The sequence below is a fragment of the Hippoglossus stenolepis genome, chromosome 15, assembly GCF_022539355.2.
Source record: "Hippoglossus stenolepis isolate QCI-W04-F060 chromosome 15, HSTE1.2, whole genome shotgun sequence".
Classification (NCBI taxonomy): Eukaryota; Metazoa; Chordata; class Actinopteri; order Pleuronectiformes; family Pleuronectidae; genus Hippoglossus; species Hippoglossus stenolepis.
The window spans coordinates 17,942,926-17,959,847 of record NC_061497.1 but is presented as its reverse complement, the minus strand read 5'-3'; the positions used below and the strand labels follow the sequence as shown (position 1 = coordinate 17,959,847).

At 42.7% G+C, this 16,922-nt stretch overlaps 1 protein-coding gene across 11 annotated transcripts in view; it reads left to right on the top strand.

Annotated features, from left to right (window-relative positions):
- nbeaa (neurobeachin a) overlaps positions 1-16,922 on the top strand; it is a 92,466-nt gene that overhangs the window by 29,794 nt on the left and 45,750 nt on the right. For all 11 annotated transcript variants that reach the window (XM_047343640.1, XM_047343639.1, XM_047343641.1 and 8 more), the window contains exons 2-8: positions 1,328-1,559; positions 4,809-4,909; positions 7,441-7,536; positions 7,761-7,882; positions 11,008-11,134; positions 12,865-12,984; positions 13,985-14,131. In XM_047343640.1, coding sequence (XP_047199596.1) covers positions 1,328-1,559; positions 4,809-4,909; positions 7,441-7,536; positions 7,761-7,882; positions 11,008-11,134; positions 12,865-12,984; positions 13,985-14,131 — 945 coding nt within the window. The remainder of the gene's footprint in view (positions 1-1,327; positions 1,560-4,808; positions 4,910-7,440; positions 7,537-7,760; positions 7,883-11,007; positions 11,135-12,864; positions 12,985-13,984; positions 14,132-16,922) is intronic.

The window sequence follows — 16,922 nt, the reverse complement described above, 5'->3', positions numbered from 1 at the left end:
GTGACGATATAGCACATGAAAATATTTCATTTATCATTATAATAAGCTCATCTCATTGAGTGTTACTGAATTAATTCCCAGACCTCAGAATATATATATATATATATTCTTTTCAATCAGGGATTTTAAACAACTCGCAGAAAGAATTACCAAGACTAAATCATTTATTAAAAAACACAATCCAGATTCAGTTTTCATTTCTGACCACAAATTCCCCTGATCCCTGTTAGTCACAAGCACCGACACCTGTTTCGCTTCCCTTGTTCTCTTCAGATAGCAGAGGGCTCCTCTCTCCTTTTTCATTTCATTACCGACCGTTTGGATTATCCATCCGTTTCCCCTTCTGTGCCCGTGGCAGTGACCACAGCCACAGTCACACAGACACAGATTATCCTGTCCGGTGACTTTATGTCTGCCCGTAATCTTTTTGTCTGCCAGCTTTGCATAACTGACTGCATGTTTCTGTTCCGTCTGATTTAATGACCTCAGCGGTGCTCTCTCGCAGTGGCTTGTTGGTTGTTATGGCTACCGTTTCCTGGATAGTGTAGTATACTGCTGAGTGGGTACGCTTGTGCTCATGTGGTGGATGTGTGTGTGAGTGAGTGAGTGAGTGAGTGAGTGAGTGTGTGTGTGTGTGTGTGTGTGTGTGTGTGTGTGTGTGTGTGTGTGTGTGTGTGTGTGAGAGAAGCACAGTGATATGAAGACTCTACTTTCACAAGTGATTATAGTGCATCAGCCATTAAGAGGCAGAACATTTGCACTCGACTTTAAAAGTATGGTATCCTCTGACTAATGCTATCTGTGAGATGACAGAGACGGAAAGGTGTGTTAATCAGGGCCTGTGTGTGTTTCAGTGTGTGCTCGCATGGTTCTGTGTGTGTATCTGAGGGAGGTGGGTGCGTTTTCGTGCCTGCTGTATTTTTGAAAATGATTGTAGTTCACGGAGGAGAGTGCTGCGCTGCTCACATTAGAGAGCGAGAGCAGAGGAGGAGATGGGCTTGTGTGTATGTGTGTGTGTGTGTGTGTGTGTGTGTGTGTTCAGATGAAGGACATTTATTTGTTGCAGTATGTGTGGCCCCCGGCAGAGGAAATGCTTTTCTAACCACAATCAGCATCCATCAGAAGCCAGGCTTAGCGCTCCTACAGACAAAAGGTTAAATGCTTCACTAAATCATTCTCTCTTTTTGTTCTCTCTCTCTTCCACACCCCTCCTTCTTCCCTTTACCCCAAACCAATATTTCCTGTCCTTTCCTGCTTCCCAAACCATGTCCTCCTTCCCCTTCCCGCCTCCCTCCTCCTCCTCCTCCTCCTCTTCCCTCCTCTCCAGCTGGTGGGCGGCGAGTTTGACCTGGAGATGAACTTCATCATCCAGGAGGCGGAGAGCATCGGCTGCATGGTGGAGCTGCTGTCCCACTGCGAGGTGACGTGCCAGGCTGAGATCTGGAGCATGTTCACGGCCATCCTCCGCAAGAGCGTGCGCAACCTGCAGACCAGCACGGAGGTGGGCCTCATCCAGCAGGTGCTGCTGAAGATGAGCACGGTGGACGACATGATCGCAGGTGAGCAACAGACGGACACTGAACGCACAGACGTACAAAGTCTCAATGACAGAGACAACAAGAAGAACCTACAGGTTGTCCAGGCTTTTGCAGTTTGCATGTTCTCACTGGGTCTGCGTGGGTTTTCTCTGGGTACTCCAGCTTCCTCCCACAGTTAATTGGAGACTCACACATGCCCGTAGGTGTGAATGTGAACATCAATGGTTGTCTCTATATGTCAGCACTGTGATTGACTGGTCCAGGATGTACTCCGCCTCTCGTCCAATGTCAGCTGGGATTGGCTCCAGCTCCGCCCCTCAGAGAATAAGCAGTAAGGATAATGGCTGTAGGGATGGATGGATATTTTCCAAGTATCCATACACATCCAGTGGCCACTTTATTAGAGAAATGTATACAAGGTAATGAAATCCAATACAACAGCGTCACCACAAATTCAGCAATAACAAAGCTTTAAAATATTTTATTGGCGTTTTCAGAAAAGTGATAATTCAGTGTTCAGCATTATACGGAACCTTCATGGAGAGTTCAGTGGGATGTGACTAATGAAGGCATTTACCCACTTGCTAAATAAACTTGATGACCTCACAAATCTGCGTTTCAAGGTTACATAAGGACACAACAAATTTTGCTTGCGATCCGTAAGTTGGACAAAAGCACAAGAAATAAGACAATATGATCAAAACATCACATCCAACTCAAATGACGCTGAAACAAATGATAATTTCTGAAACAATTCTCTTCCCATTCACCAGTGAATCACCAGTTTTTCTGCACTGCATATGTTGACCTCACACACTCTTTGTTTTATGGCGTTTAACAAATACAAAGATTGGTTCGTTGCTTAATTGAGCTCTTGCTGCTTATCCTCCACCTGCTTAGCTGTGGTAATGACTGACCTCAGACAGGTAGTGCCTTTCAAAATCACACAAAGAGCATCAACTCCTGGATTCAAGAGTGGGCTGTGTGTAGGAGGAGGAATAATCCTAACACGGCAGAAAGGAAAAGAGAGAAAACCATGTGCCGGGTTTGTAACCAAATGTTTCTGCAAAAATGGTGAAAGTGGGGACCGGGTCTTTTCGGTCAGGACATGGTTTAGGCTGATTTGTCAGGCTCCTATCACGTGACCCCCCTCTGGAAGAAACAACTGTCATTAGCAGTGTAGAACACAACATGGATAATCAATTAAAAGTGTTGCTGACCCTGTTGTTTTTCGCTAGGAGTTGTTGTGCAGTTCAATTCTGCTTTTTACAATGATACAACTGTTTTCAGGCGTGTTTGTATGGAAAGGGGATTAAAACCGTTACGGAGCCATACATTGGAATTTATTTATACGTGGGAATATATAAAACCAACTGAGGGAAAAAATGCTCAAGCACATTAAAAAGAATATCACATTACAAGTTTTGTTCAAACCTGTAAAAATAATGAGGTTGAGTTACTTCAGTTCAAGCTCAGAACCAACAGTTTCACTCATCTCATATACGTGTGTGTGTGTGTGTTTGCCCTGCAGTCAGACGTCTATAACAACCCACTGGTGCAGCAGAGGTTCTGACCTCGCTGTGTTTCTGTGTGCACTGCTGTTTGTATCCAGAGTTTGATCGCGAAGCAGCACATACGCAGCCGTCCCTTCACATGATCGTATCGGCCTTGACTTCCCCTTAATGATGCTTCAGACTGCGGGTCCTCTCCTTCCCTCCCCCTCCCCCCTATGTCCTCTCTGTCCTATACCCCCCCGCCTCAGGATAATCTGTTTTATAACTTCTTTGACTTGTTAGGCCTCACCACAGCGAGAGTATACATCGCTTAAATCAATTCAATACCAACGCTTGTAGAATCCCTTCCCGAGCCACGATTCTTAGACTCAGAATCTGACCTACATGGATTGATCGTACCAAAAACAGAGCGGAGGGGTTTTAAATCTAGGACATTATGTGCTGCGTTTTTTTTTTCCCTCTCATACCGAGCACCTCCAGTGAGCTAGCCCTCTGCTTTATTCCCTATCGCCGCGCTCAGGCTAATTAAATATTGTGGGAAGGCTCTATTCATATCGAGCAGGCCTAACAGGAAAGAAGAACCTTTGTAAGCAGATTGCCTCGCTCTGCGCCGCGCCTCGGCCTTATCGTCACGGATCGGTGGTGACTGTGGGAAGTGAGAGGCAGCGAGGCGGGAAGGTCATTCAGACTAAACAAATGTCTGTTAACAGCAACGCAACCTCTAACTAGCTCCTTACATATTCAGAGGGAAATATTTTGATGCCCCTGTTTGTCAGGTTCTTGACATGTACTCATTAAAGGGAAAGCTCTGAATCTGTCGACAGGTTGTTGTGTCACAGTTTCTTTTGCTTATTAAAATGTCAAGGTATTAAAAGAATAGTTCGACCTTTAAGGGGACCGGGGGAAACGGTCATTAGATCATTTTAGGGATTTTAGATTTTAGTTTTTAAGTAGAGGGTGGTGCAGGTAGAACTCAAAAACTACTGAAACAATTTCCATTCAGTTTTGTGGAGGGGGATGACCTAAGAAAGAACACATTAAATATTGAAGCAGATCTGTAAATGAGCAGATCTTTCTTCAACTGGACAAGATGCACTAGGTTTGCGTTCTCCAAGCTCACTTCTAGATTCCCAATGCATTTACATCTTATGCTAAGCTAAGCTATGCCTTCGTATTTAGCATAAAAACATGAGAAAAAGGTACCAATGCTTTTCTAAGTCTCAGGGAATAAAGTGATTAACTAATATAGAAAAACATTTAAAAGAAAAATAATGTTCGTACACATGAAGCCATTTTACACAAGTTTTCTTTTTCAAAACATGAACATCTGGGAGTTTATTGATGTGGTTTATATTCATAAATCAACATTCATTATGAACAAGCCTCATGTACACAATGCGCAGGCCTGTCACTGTTGCCTGTATTAGCCCGAGAGTATTTAACATATCAATATGCGACGAACACAACAAGATATTACGTGGTGGTGATGTGAGTTTTGAGTACACAGCTCCGCTCGAGATTCAAGGATGTGTGTATTTTGTGCACAATGAAAGGAGCTCCGAGTTCTTGGATGGAACACACGTGAATTTTGACAGTACTGCAAAATCTATTAGTCACTGTGTGTCAGTAGAGGGGGTTCCAAATGCTGACTCACTGACACACTCATCATGAGAACACACACACAGACACACACACTTGGGTTGTCACGTCTCTGCTGTCTTACACTCACTTTCTGCCGCTGCCTGTGTTTCCTCAGACCTTCTGGTGGACATGCTGGGAGTCATGGCCAGTTACAGCATCACAGTCAAGGAGCTGAAGCTGCTCTTCAGTATGCTGAGGGGAGACAATGGCATCTGGGTAAGTTGGTGGACACTTAAAAACACACCCTGATGTTATGACTAAATGGCCACATTCATATTTTTTTGCTTAACAGACCCACGCACATCCATCTGTACTTTGCAGGTACCAGGCAACAGACATTAACATAGCAACAAATGGAAAAAAGTAACAGGGGGAGAGAGGAGCCGTGGGTGGACAGGAGGAGAGAGGAGAGAGAGAGACCAGGAGCGGTTGAATTTAAGCAGACTGGTTATTATTATGACGACAATAATAAGAATAGTGATACTTATAGATGTAATGATGTCATCCATAACAACAGCAACAATGTTATTATTGACGCATCGGTTAATAAAATCAGTAAGTGTAATAATAATGCTGATAATAATAGGTTAACAATGACAGAGGAAGCAAAAAACAACAGCGTCTGCAAACATTTCTACTTTTTAACTGTTATCTTTTTAATTTTCAGTTTCACTCCATAATGTCGTCATTGTTACGTCACTACAGCTGTGTTTGAACTCAGTGTTTTTTATATTGTTCTTAGAGAAATGTCATTAACTTCTAATGAATATATATTTCACAGTTTCTGATCTGCCAGTATTCTGTAATTGTTGTTGAAGCTAAATTTATTTGACACTTGATTAACTGCAGCATGAGTTTGTTTGTGTGTCGGGATGGAATTTAGTGGGATGGTTGTAAATAGAGTAGAATTGTATGTGTGTGTAAGACAAGGACAATTAGGCTCATGTTTAACTTTTTTGGGGGTAATTGACATTAATAATGCAGAAGGGGTTTAACTGTGTTACTTCTGTTAGAGTAATAAGAAACAGCCTAATCAGCCTTGAAGGTGAAACACGTCTGTAACAGCCAGTTGAATCAGAATAGTTTATCTCCCGTTGTGAAGGCTGACATCTTTTCATCCACACCCTGCCAGATACTCACCCTCTATATGCACATAACCACCATCTAATAACCAGCCCCAGCAGCAGCTCAGCTGGAGTGGAGGCCTTTACTCCTTCTTCTCCTCTGTCAGACGTTCTCACGATCTATAACTTCCTCCATAACGTTTGCATAGGCAGCCAAGAAATGTTGCTTACTGTGTACTTCCATATCAACTAGATGTTACTTAATTCACCAAGGAGGTTATGTTTTCATTTACGTTTATTTGTCTGTTAGTTAACAGCATTCCACAAAATTGACAGTTGGACAAATGTACTTTGCTGGTAACAAGAAGTCTTGCAGATTTTTGCAGAATGCTTTAAATCACTTTTCATTTAGTTCAACTAAACTTAACGTGAACTAATGTTAGCCCACAACACGCCAACGTTTTATTTGACCCTTTTTTCTTTGGGTTCTTATCTGAGGTTCATTTGATTTGATTTAATTCTTTGTAGTTTTATTTACTATTTTGATCGGTTTTGCAGTGCTGAAAAGTTTGGTCTAACAGTTTCTACCCTCCTAAAGGACTTTGTAACTATAGTTCATTATTATTAGTAATATTAGTAGTAGTAGTAGTAGTAGTAGGAGTAGTTATTGTTATTGGTGACTGAATAAAAGTGGTAGTAGGCTGTGCAGCTGCTGACTCAAGTTTACTTGTAGAGCTACAAAACCATCTTTACTTTCAGTAGCTGTTAAAGAGATGAAATCAGGATTTGAGACATGTTGCTTTGTGTGAATTCCACCTGCAGGGCTTCTTGTCGTTGTCATCTTAAATGCCCCCCAGCAGTTTGCTGATATGCTCAGCTTCTTGTCACTAGTTGTGTCAGAGTAGATGTTTCAAAACGGAGCGGGGATATTTAGGATGGTTTTGTGTGACTTAACTTTCTGCTCTGCTATCCCTGCCCTCTCCGGGCTTGTGCAGCTGCTGCTGCTGTCCAACAGCTAAGTCAATATACCCTAGTTCCCTCTCGTCAATCTCCCCTCGGCTCCGGCTCTGGGACAACCGCCATCAACAACCCCTGGTCACCGATCAGTGGTCCACAGCCAGACCATAATCCATCCCTTCAGCCCTCTCTTCATACCTCCGCTGTCCAATAGTCATCGCCGCCTCATCCACCTCGCCCCTGTTTCCCTGTCTTTTCCAATTTCTCCCCCAGCTGCCCTCTCCAGAGACAGATCAATAAAGGGTTGCCATGGTATTGATGAGGTGTTGTCAGGGGAGGGCCGAGGTGATTGAAGAGTTATTGATCCACTGGGGTTGTGGTAGAGATGTGATGTCACATTATGTGTTTTTTCTTTAACAGATTTTCTCCCCTGTGCCTCTGATATTTGTCAGCATTTGTCACATGATAATAGCAATCACTTTCTTTTTTCCTCCTCTCCTCTCTCCTCTCCTCTCTCTCCTCTCCTCTCCCTCTCCTCTCCTCTCCTCATCCTCTCCTCTCCTCATCTCTCCTCACCTCATCCTATCCTCATCCTCACCTCATCCTCTCATCTCCTCTCTCATTCTTTCCTTTTCCTTTCCTTTCCTCTCCTCATACTCATCCTATCCTCACCTCTCCTCTCCTCATCCTCTCCTCATCCTCTCCTCTCCTCGTCCTCTCCTGCAGCCAAGACACGCGATCAAGCTCTTGTCGGTGTTGAACCAGATGCCTCAGAGACACGGTCCTGATACCTTCTTCAACTTCCCAGGACGCAGTGCAGCGGTGAGACTGACCAATGACAAACACACAAAACACACCTGAGCCAAATTCAGCCCTCCTGCACCCACATTGCTAAATATTGCATTTTTCCCCCCCAAAACATGTTAATTAGCTTTTTACTCAGCATGAGCAGTTGGGTAAAAATAAGTAATAACAAACAGAGTGACATAATGATGGCTGTTATCATCAAGAGCTGCTCTCATGTGTGTATCCTTCCACCTCTCCAGGCTATAGCATTGCCACCAATTGCCAAATGGCCTTACCAGAACGGATTCACCATCAACACCTGGTTCAGGCAGGATCCACTCAACAACATCAACGTGGATAAAGACAAACCGTACCTCTATTGGTGAGTAAGAACACTCGTCACCCAGATTGAGTGGGATGGTACAACTGAGAACATCCTTATTCACTTCAGCACCATCGGAGTATTTCTAATAATGGCCGGGAATCTTTTATCTCATCTTTTACCCAGTGACGTTATTTTTTTTTGCCAGAACTGTCACAGAGGAGTTAAATTGGGGAAAAGGGATTTAAAATAAAATCTGTGCAACAACAAAAAGACCTTCAGAATCAGAGAAGAAGTAAAAGAGGCTTTGGTGCCACTTTCTTCCCTGTCAGCACTCGTCTCTGGTTAAAGTAAGAAGAAACTAACTGAGGTGAACATAAACGACGCAGGTTGAAGGAGAGCGTGCTGCACTTAATCACAGCGAGAGAAAGCACTCAGCAGCCACAGCCAGACTTTGCACAGGCCTCGTAATCTGCCACATTAGCCGTCAACAAGGTACGAGGTCGGTAATCGAACATTCTAGAAAGGTTGAGACGGTTTCTCTAATTACGGAGTGATGTGGTGGAATTGCTTGTTTTGTTTAACCAACAGTTTTGAAATCCAAAGATATTTAATTTCCGAGAGCTCGACCGATTTATCTGTCTGCAGATCTACTCAGCTGATAAGAGCCTTTCACGGACAGATTGGGATCTGCGTTTATGTTTTATTTTTATATAGTTGGTTGTATTTGTGTTTTCTTTTTATTTCTAATTATTTATAATATAGTTATTGGTTAAACTGAATATCAAGCCTCAATTAGATTTCTTTGTCGGAAAGGTTTTTAATATTGATAATCAAATCATGTTATTGGTTTATAGGTTATGTGTTTAAATGAATATAAATTGGACGTTTTGTCTGTTTTTTACAAACGGTATACTTGACAATATTTCAACCAAGCAAAGCAGCAATTCAGCTCCAGAAAATATTGCATTTGTGAACTACCAAAATTAAAAAGTTAATTGTGTTGGCATTTCACCTATCAATCATAGGTCTGCCTAGTATAAAAAATAATTATTCCTCTACAGTAATTACAACACACACAGCATCATTTCCATTCTCTACTCAAACACTGCACATGATAAACATTTAACTCATGCGACTGAGTGGCACAGAAAGAAAATAGATGAACAGATAATGAATAAGAACATAACTTTAAATGTCAGGCCACTCCACGATGAGCCTGCTGCCGGGTGGATGTGTCCGCTTGTCGTACAGCTCTCGCCCTCGCTGGCCACAACGTTAGCATTGTAAGTGCAAGCCGTTAGCCACAGTGAAGCCTCATTAGCTTTGACCTTTTATTTAATTGAACTCCTTTTACTCTTCTTCCCTCCACCTCTTCACTCCGTGACGCTAACCAGCAGCACCGCGTTCCCTTTGCCTCTCGCAGAGTCAAACTGATTCATTACCGCCACCCCCCGCTAATGAATCAAGGAGCAAGTCATCTGCAGGAAGGATGTCATACATCCATATATTCTCTGGATAACATCACAGAGACGAGCTGTAATCGTGAAAAAGCGTCAGGATGTGAACCTGTTTCCTTAGTGACCATTTGTCAGGTTGTCATGGTAAGCAAGGAGCGAGCGAGGGAGGCTGCCCCTCGTCTCCTCTGGCCCAGGTCTTATCATCCTCCTACAGCTGCTACTCCAGCCGCCTGTCTGATACCGGCCTCCGCTGCTGCACGAAGGCCCCGATAACACACCCCCGACGTATATCGGGGATTCACTTTGGAGGGATTTATGTCTGCGTCCTCCTCCTGCTATGTGTGTGATCCTTCTGGGCCGAGTGCAGAAGTGGAGTGGGTCTTGTTTGTTTCATGAAATAGCTTAGCTGTGAGACTGGGCTTGTACGTGGAGGTTACATGTGTGGGAAGAGAAACTCGGAGGAAAAAAATGGAGTGAAAGAGATTAGCTGTGTTTCTCATGAACCTTTGAGCTGGAACCCCTGGTGCTGAGAAAGGACTTTATACTATCTTGCTTTTTGTGCCTGCTGTTGGCTTGAATGATGTGATACGTGGGAGTGAAATGTGCCCTGCTTGTATTTTGGTGGGCAGGGTTTCTTCAGGAATTATTTGATCCAAAAATGGAGGTTGGTGTAGCAGGTTGTAGGTGGATTTGTTTGCAGGATTATGCAAAAAATACTTGGTTAATTCCTTGTTAATGGCCCTGGGAAGAACTCATTACCTTCTGGTATTGATGCAAATTAAAGGATCTGATCAAGGACAATAAGTGTGTGAGATTTGTTGCAGCTTGATTGAATTAAAGGGGACTGTTGCACTGTACCAGTTATACTGGATGGAAGATAATTTAGCTCTTCCAAATTCGTAAGAGCTAAATTATCTACCATCAATGTTGATAGTCTCTTCTTTTTATTTATAACTTGAAGGCTACATAGCCACTGTTGTTTTTTTGTATGTTTAAAGTTTTTGAATGGAGTGTATATCGAAGTACATGGGATTTATTGTCGTATTTTAGTATTTTACCGTAGTATCGAATTGGGTATTGAGAATAGTGGAATTTCATAGTATTGGTATGGACTACAAGATTTTTTGGTATCAAACCATCCCTACTTTTAATGTACAAACAGTATGTGAGGTTGTGGAAAAAAAGAAATCTTAAATTTTACAGGGAGGAAAGCACAGATCTCAATTTTCCACTGTTCCATAATATTGTTTGTGTGATGTGTTTTGTGTGTTATCAGGCATCTTCCTCTCTTCTGTTTTATTCCTATATTAAGAAGTAGATCTCATGTGTAGGGTTGTGTGGCCTTGGCGGAGTTATGCGCTCTCGTGCTGTACGTTACAGATATTATTTGCAATAAAGCCTCTCTGACAAATCCAACCAGACCAACGTTGTCCGACTTAATTCGACAAATGTTTACTTTTATTTACTTAGAACAGCTGTGAAGGAATATCAACTCAAAAATGTAAATTTGTTCAGTCTCACTAAAATCTACTGAAACACCACAAAGCCGCAAAGAAATTCAAATTAGGCAGCGTTGGTTAGGAAGCATCATAATTAGTTTTAATTTAGAGCTGTCGTTTTTTTTTGTTTTTTTTTAAACTGAAAGAGTTATTTTCAAACACGGATCTTGAACTGATAACAGAATAAATCAACTGGAACTTCCCTCTGATTCCTCCCCCCCCACAGTTTTCGCACCAGTAAAGGAATCGGTTACTCCGCTCACTTTGTGGGAAACTGTCTCATCGTGACATCGTTGAAATCGAAGGGAAAAGGCTTCCAGCACTGTGTGAAATACGATTTCCAGCCCCGCAAGGTAAGAAAACACACACACACACACACATGCACAAACAAACAACTCAATTTTAAGTTAGCGCAGAGTTTCTTTATCATTTCCCACTTGTTAGATGAGCCGGCATCAGGATCATGTGGCTGTTCCCTGCTTGTATCTCTCCTTGCACTCACTAGGAGTGTTATTGAGTCTAGATAAGGTCTGTCAATTAAGACCTAAACACTGCCCCTCTACCGCACCGTCAGCATTTTGCTACGGCCCTGCACGCAAACACACACACACACACACACACACACACACGCACGCTCTTGCATGCACACATAGACACACGCACACATTCACTTGATGAGATGGCCTTCCGCTGTATTTGCTGACCCAGTGGAAATCTCTGAACTGCCTAACAAAGTTCCCAGTGGTTTCATTTGATCAATTTATAAGTCACCATGTCCCAAAGCATTTTGCTCGCAGTGTGCACGTGTTAATGTGTGTGTGAGCATGTAAGCGTGACGGTGTCCAAATCCCCAGATACTGTATGTGTGCACCTGCAAACGTCTGACTTGTATGTCTCCTCCGAACAGTCTCCCTTGCATTTCAGGGTTTCCTCCAGGGAGCCAGGAAAGATGCTCTATAATAAACGCACACATACTCACATGCACACTATTAATGGGACTAGATGTAAGTAGGTGAGCTTTGGAAGAGTGCTTAAGTGAAAAAATTACAATCAGTGTTAAGAGGGACCACTCTTGTTATTGTGAAGACATGAATTTGAATGCAAAACATGTTAGTTGACAAAAAAACCTCTAAAATAATTATCGCACAGCAGGAGGCTCCTATCTGTGTACTTCAGTAATTGTTGTTTATTTAATAACATTTGACTCACCGCAGGCTTTAACGAGTTTTTACTCACATTAGTCTTGTCACTTCAATAAATTTGGCTCCCTACCGTGACGACGTACTAAATAATGTGCATCGGAACATCAAACAGGGTTAAAGAGATATAGATCAGGCAGGCGGGGCACGGTGGCGTCTGTCCAACACGGGAGCAAACTGCTCCACAAAAGATGAGACACACGTGGAAAACACACAATGAAAAGGAAAATAAAATGATTTTTTAAAATAGGATCATTTTAATCAGTGTAAATGCATAAAAAAATACATTAATCAATATGTAACACATCTGCTTTGAAGAGGAACTCCCACTTGTAATGTTCAAATCAAAATAGCTTAAAGTGAAAGCAATCATGAGAATAATTTCGACAGCCATTGGTCGGAGGCATTATGTTTTCGGGTTGTCTGTCTGTCTGTACGTCAGATTCTCGTGAACATGATATCTCATGTATGCCTTCGGGGAATTTCTTCTACTTTGGTACAAATATTCACTTGGACTGATTCGATTTTTGGGGTCAAAGGTCACTGTGACCTCTCAAGAACCTTGTTTTGCCTCGTGAAGGTTATAGCTCTGGAACGCCATCGAGGAATCCGTTCACATTTGGCTCAAACATTCACTTGAAAGCGATGTCTCTAGACTGCTTGAGGGAATTTTTTCTTTCATCAGTTGTCACTTGTAAAGAAATTACGTTTCAGTGGTCAAAGGTCACAGTGACCTTATAGGAATCTGGAGAAAAAAGTGTGTAGAAATATGCACGTGGAAACTGCACTGTTCGGGGGAGACATGCAACTGCAGTTCGGTATTTCTAGTTTTGTTTAGATTTTTGTATTATTTCTGAAATGTGTTGTGTATTTTTTTTCCCCAGTGGTACATGATCAGCATCGTCCACATCTACAACCGCTGGAGGAACTCGGAGATTCGTTGCTACGTTAACGGTCAACTGGTCTCCTATGGTGACATGGCCTGGCACGTCAACACCAATGATGTAAGTATCAGATTATCAAAGAGGCATTGAGTTGATATGTTCCAATAAAAATAAAGCCTCGGCACCAGCCTCAGAAATCCAGGTTTAGTCTGCCTTTACTTCCCCCCTCCCACTGTGACACTGGCAAACATTTTGAGGTTTGTCCTCTACGTTCGTCAGCCGTGCCAGATTTGCCCTTGGGCCCCCCCCCCCCTCCTCCAGCACGGCTCGCCCAAACTCCAACTTGCCACTTTCCCGTTTAGCAGGGGACAGTTAGCCCGACCTCTCAGTGGCAGCACAGCCGTCATTATACTTCCTGGCCGGCTCTTGACTTCACTGCAATTACTGAAGGCTGCGTGTTGTTCTCTGTAAGGAATTCCTCGACCTTGGGTGAAAATGTCCCACACAGCTCAGCAAAAAGACAAGTAAGAAAAGGAAATGTAAGAAAGAGTGAAGGTGAGAGAGCAGGTCTGAAAATGTCCCGATGCTGTCAGGATATCAGGCTCATGATTAAAAACTTTGAAGAAGCAGATGAGTGAAGATCTCAGTGTGATGAAGGGCACCAGAGGGACGGAGTAGATGAACTGCAAGAGGACACGAAGACGATAGTAGTAAGTGATGGGCATGGAAGTAAGAGCCATTAAAAAGAAGCAGCTATCAAAAGTTCATCCCCATCCGCTGTGTTCATCACTGCAGAGTGCCATGAAGTGAAATGAGCAGAGATTGAAGATGAATAATTAAGTGACGTCTTGAAATGTGAAGATCAACAAACTTTTAACAAACACTTAAAAGTTTACAGGTTTCAGCAAAGCTATAATTAGTTTAAATGTTGAACTTCAAATAAACTGTGAAATAATTGGTAAAAAAAATGTCCATCCTCCAAAATGTCACTCACAAAGAAAACTCACTTCTGCTTCCTTTCTCGCAGTGATTCACGTCACAGCTAGTCGTCTTTTGCATGCTCTGAAAAGTTGAAAATTCGGACACGATACTTCATTTTTCCCTAACTGTCTTTTTACAGAGCTACGACAAGTGTTTCCTGGGTTCATCGGAGACAGCGGACGCTAACAGGGTGTTTTGTGGGCAGCTGGGAGCCATCTACGTTTTCAGCGAGGCCCTGAATCCAGCTCAGATCTTTGCCATTCACCAGCTCGGCCCGGGATACAAGGTGAGACCGCACGGTTCATCCTCTCCTCGCTTTACAGACAGAATGTCCCGGCAACCTGAGGATTGCATTGTCGTGTTTCCATGTTCACATTTTTCAGCTTGTGGTAGTTGAGGCCGTCAATCATTCTCGGGGTGTCAATCATGGAAATAGCCTGTACGCTGATTTATGATTGTGGCTTTTCTTGTCAGTGTTTAATGTTTTATGACACAAATTCCTTTTTTAGACGTAGCTCCTCAGCCTCTAATAAACTCTGGTGCTCCTCCATCAGCTTCACATGTCCTGAATCTGATAATTTGTATTGATTTTAATGCCAAGTATATAAAAGTCAATACTTTTATCTTGTCCCACACATGTTTTGGGTCGATTTGGTCAAGTTTGCATACATGCTACTTCCAGATGGTGAAGTATTTCCACCAGTTATTTATAACTTTAAAATAATTATTGAAATTTTTGTCTATTTGAACTGTTTAATTGAATCCTTACGTTGTTTATCCGTTAATTTCACTTCAAATATTTATCACAATGTAATTTAGACATTTATCCAATAACCGTTTATCCACTTTGAGCTTAATATTTAAATATTTCATCAATTACGTTTGGCTTGTTTACCATTTATCCATTGCACCATTTTTCACCATTTACAATTAACTTTTAAACTTTTTATCCGGTGCTATCAAGCCACATTTTAAACAATTCCACAATTGCTTTAACACGACTGTTTTAATTGTATCTCTGGTGAGTTCCAGCTAATAGGAGATTCTTCCCATTTATGATTAATGTATGAAGCAAAACTCTACTTTTCAACAAGACTACTGAGACAAATTCAGTGTAAAACTCAGCTGCTCACGTAACCCCATTGCCTCAATGAAGCAATTTTCATTGTCCAGAGCCAAGCCTTGGATGAGCTCCCTCATCCAAGGCTTGGTTCTGGACAATGAAAACTAACAGGTGCAGTGAGGCTTTTTATTTTGAGAGAGGCAGAGCCAGATCCTGAAATTCTCCGCGGTCGATCATCTTGTAGTTCTTTGCAGAAGAGAGACATGCTGTGATCTGACCAGGGCTTGTCTGCAGTCATTTCCAATTTAGGGCTATTGTAAATGCCAATACACCTGTTTTGTAAAGTTCACAGTGAGATGTCTGGAAATGCATCCCTGCAAATTAACAAAAACACGGAAATAGCAGATTGAGAATGAATTACTATCGCTTCACGTCACCCGGGAAATGGCCACTTGATGTTTGGAACTGGCAGGTTTGTGAATTTTTGCCTTTAAACCTTGAGTCTAGACTTTTGAATGTTGTGTTCCTGGGGTAATAACTATTCAAATGAGTCCTAATGGTGTCGGGTGTTGAGCACTGATAACTTTAGAGCTCGCCCTCCCTGCCTTTTGGCCCCGGCCGACAGTGACAGCTGAGATGCTGCAACACCTTGCCAGCCTCCTGCCTCTTGCGTTGGCTGCCTCGCGCGAGCGCCTCGGGCCACTTGTTTACGAAGGTGTCCAAAACTGTCTAGATTTCAGCACCGTGACACTGCAGGGACACCTGAGGCTGCTGATGTCTGCACACCGCCTCTGGGATTTCAACAGCTCCTCAGAAAGGTTATATACTGAATTTGCTTTAATTACCCAAGACCTGATAACACTGATGGAGAAACGTAGTGACAGCGTGCAGAGTATATATATATATATATTTAAATGTTTATATATATCTTACAAACATCCTTTATCTCTCAAACTCTCTCTTACGTCATGTAACATGAGCCGTGTTATAGACTAGAGTCCTCACTTGTTCCTGCTAATGATCACATGCTCGGGATTTGCTGTTGCTCTGCCACAGATACTGATTCCTCTGTCAGTCACAGCCCGCAGTTCCTTGAGGCTGATCAGTCAAATGATTGCCTCTCCGCCCGTCGCAGCTTCTCAGTTGCCCAGAGGAGACCATTAAACGGCTCGGTTGTTTCAGAGCCGCAGGCCTCAGTGCTGGTATTGTAATGATGAGTGCGCGGGTTTATTCTGGTCGAGCGCCAGCGAAACTCAACTTGTGTCTCACACTTTCCTGATTTAATGCGAATGTAGGCCAGATGATGATGTGTGTACATGAAAGCTGCTCTTCGGGTGCAGAAAACTGGATCTGTGCATACTGTAAAGTGTACATGTGTGTGTCTGTGTGTGTGTGTGTGTGTGTGTGTGTGTGTGTGTGTGTGTGTAGCTTTATATATAAGACCTCTTGGTCTCAGCCACTGTCAGGGATGCTGTTCAATAACGAGGAGCAAAAAAGCAGACAGACACTCTGCTCGCTCTGCTAAACAAGCCTTCAGCACAGTGAGGTTGTTCAAGGTCTCCTCGCTTGACGTGACTCAGGATGGCACATGGCACGCTGTGTGTACCGAATATCTGTACGTGTGCGCACTTCAGCACTTCCTCGCTCTCGTAATGAAAGAAGAAGATGGAACATAACATCTTGTTTTTCTGTGTGGGCGAAGGAAGCGCCAGCGTTTTTTTATTTTTTTGTGTCTGTGTGTGTGTTCTGTGTATTTTCTGTCACTCACACGTTGTTGAAGTGGGGGGGTTTTACTCTTCGTCCAGAGCGCCGCCGACAGCCTGGCCTCAATGCAACTAATGAACCATGTCAGTCGATCTGGACACGTGCATTGTAAAGTCTGTGTGTTTTTTTGCGTACACATGTCTTGTGTATTTGTCATCACAGTAGTATTATTTTGTGCATTTTATTTGTATTTAGCCCCTTCGCTACTTAACGGCATGTTTTCAACTGTCCTAAAATCTGGCCTCAAATG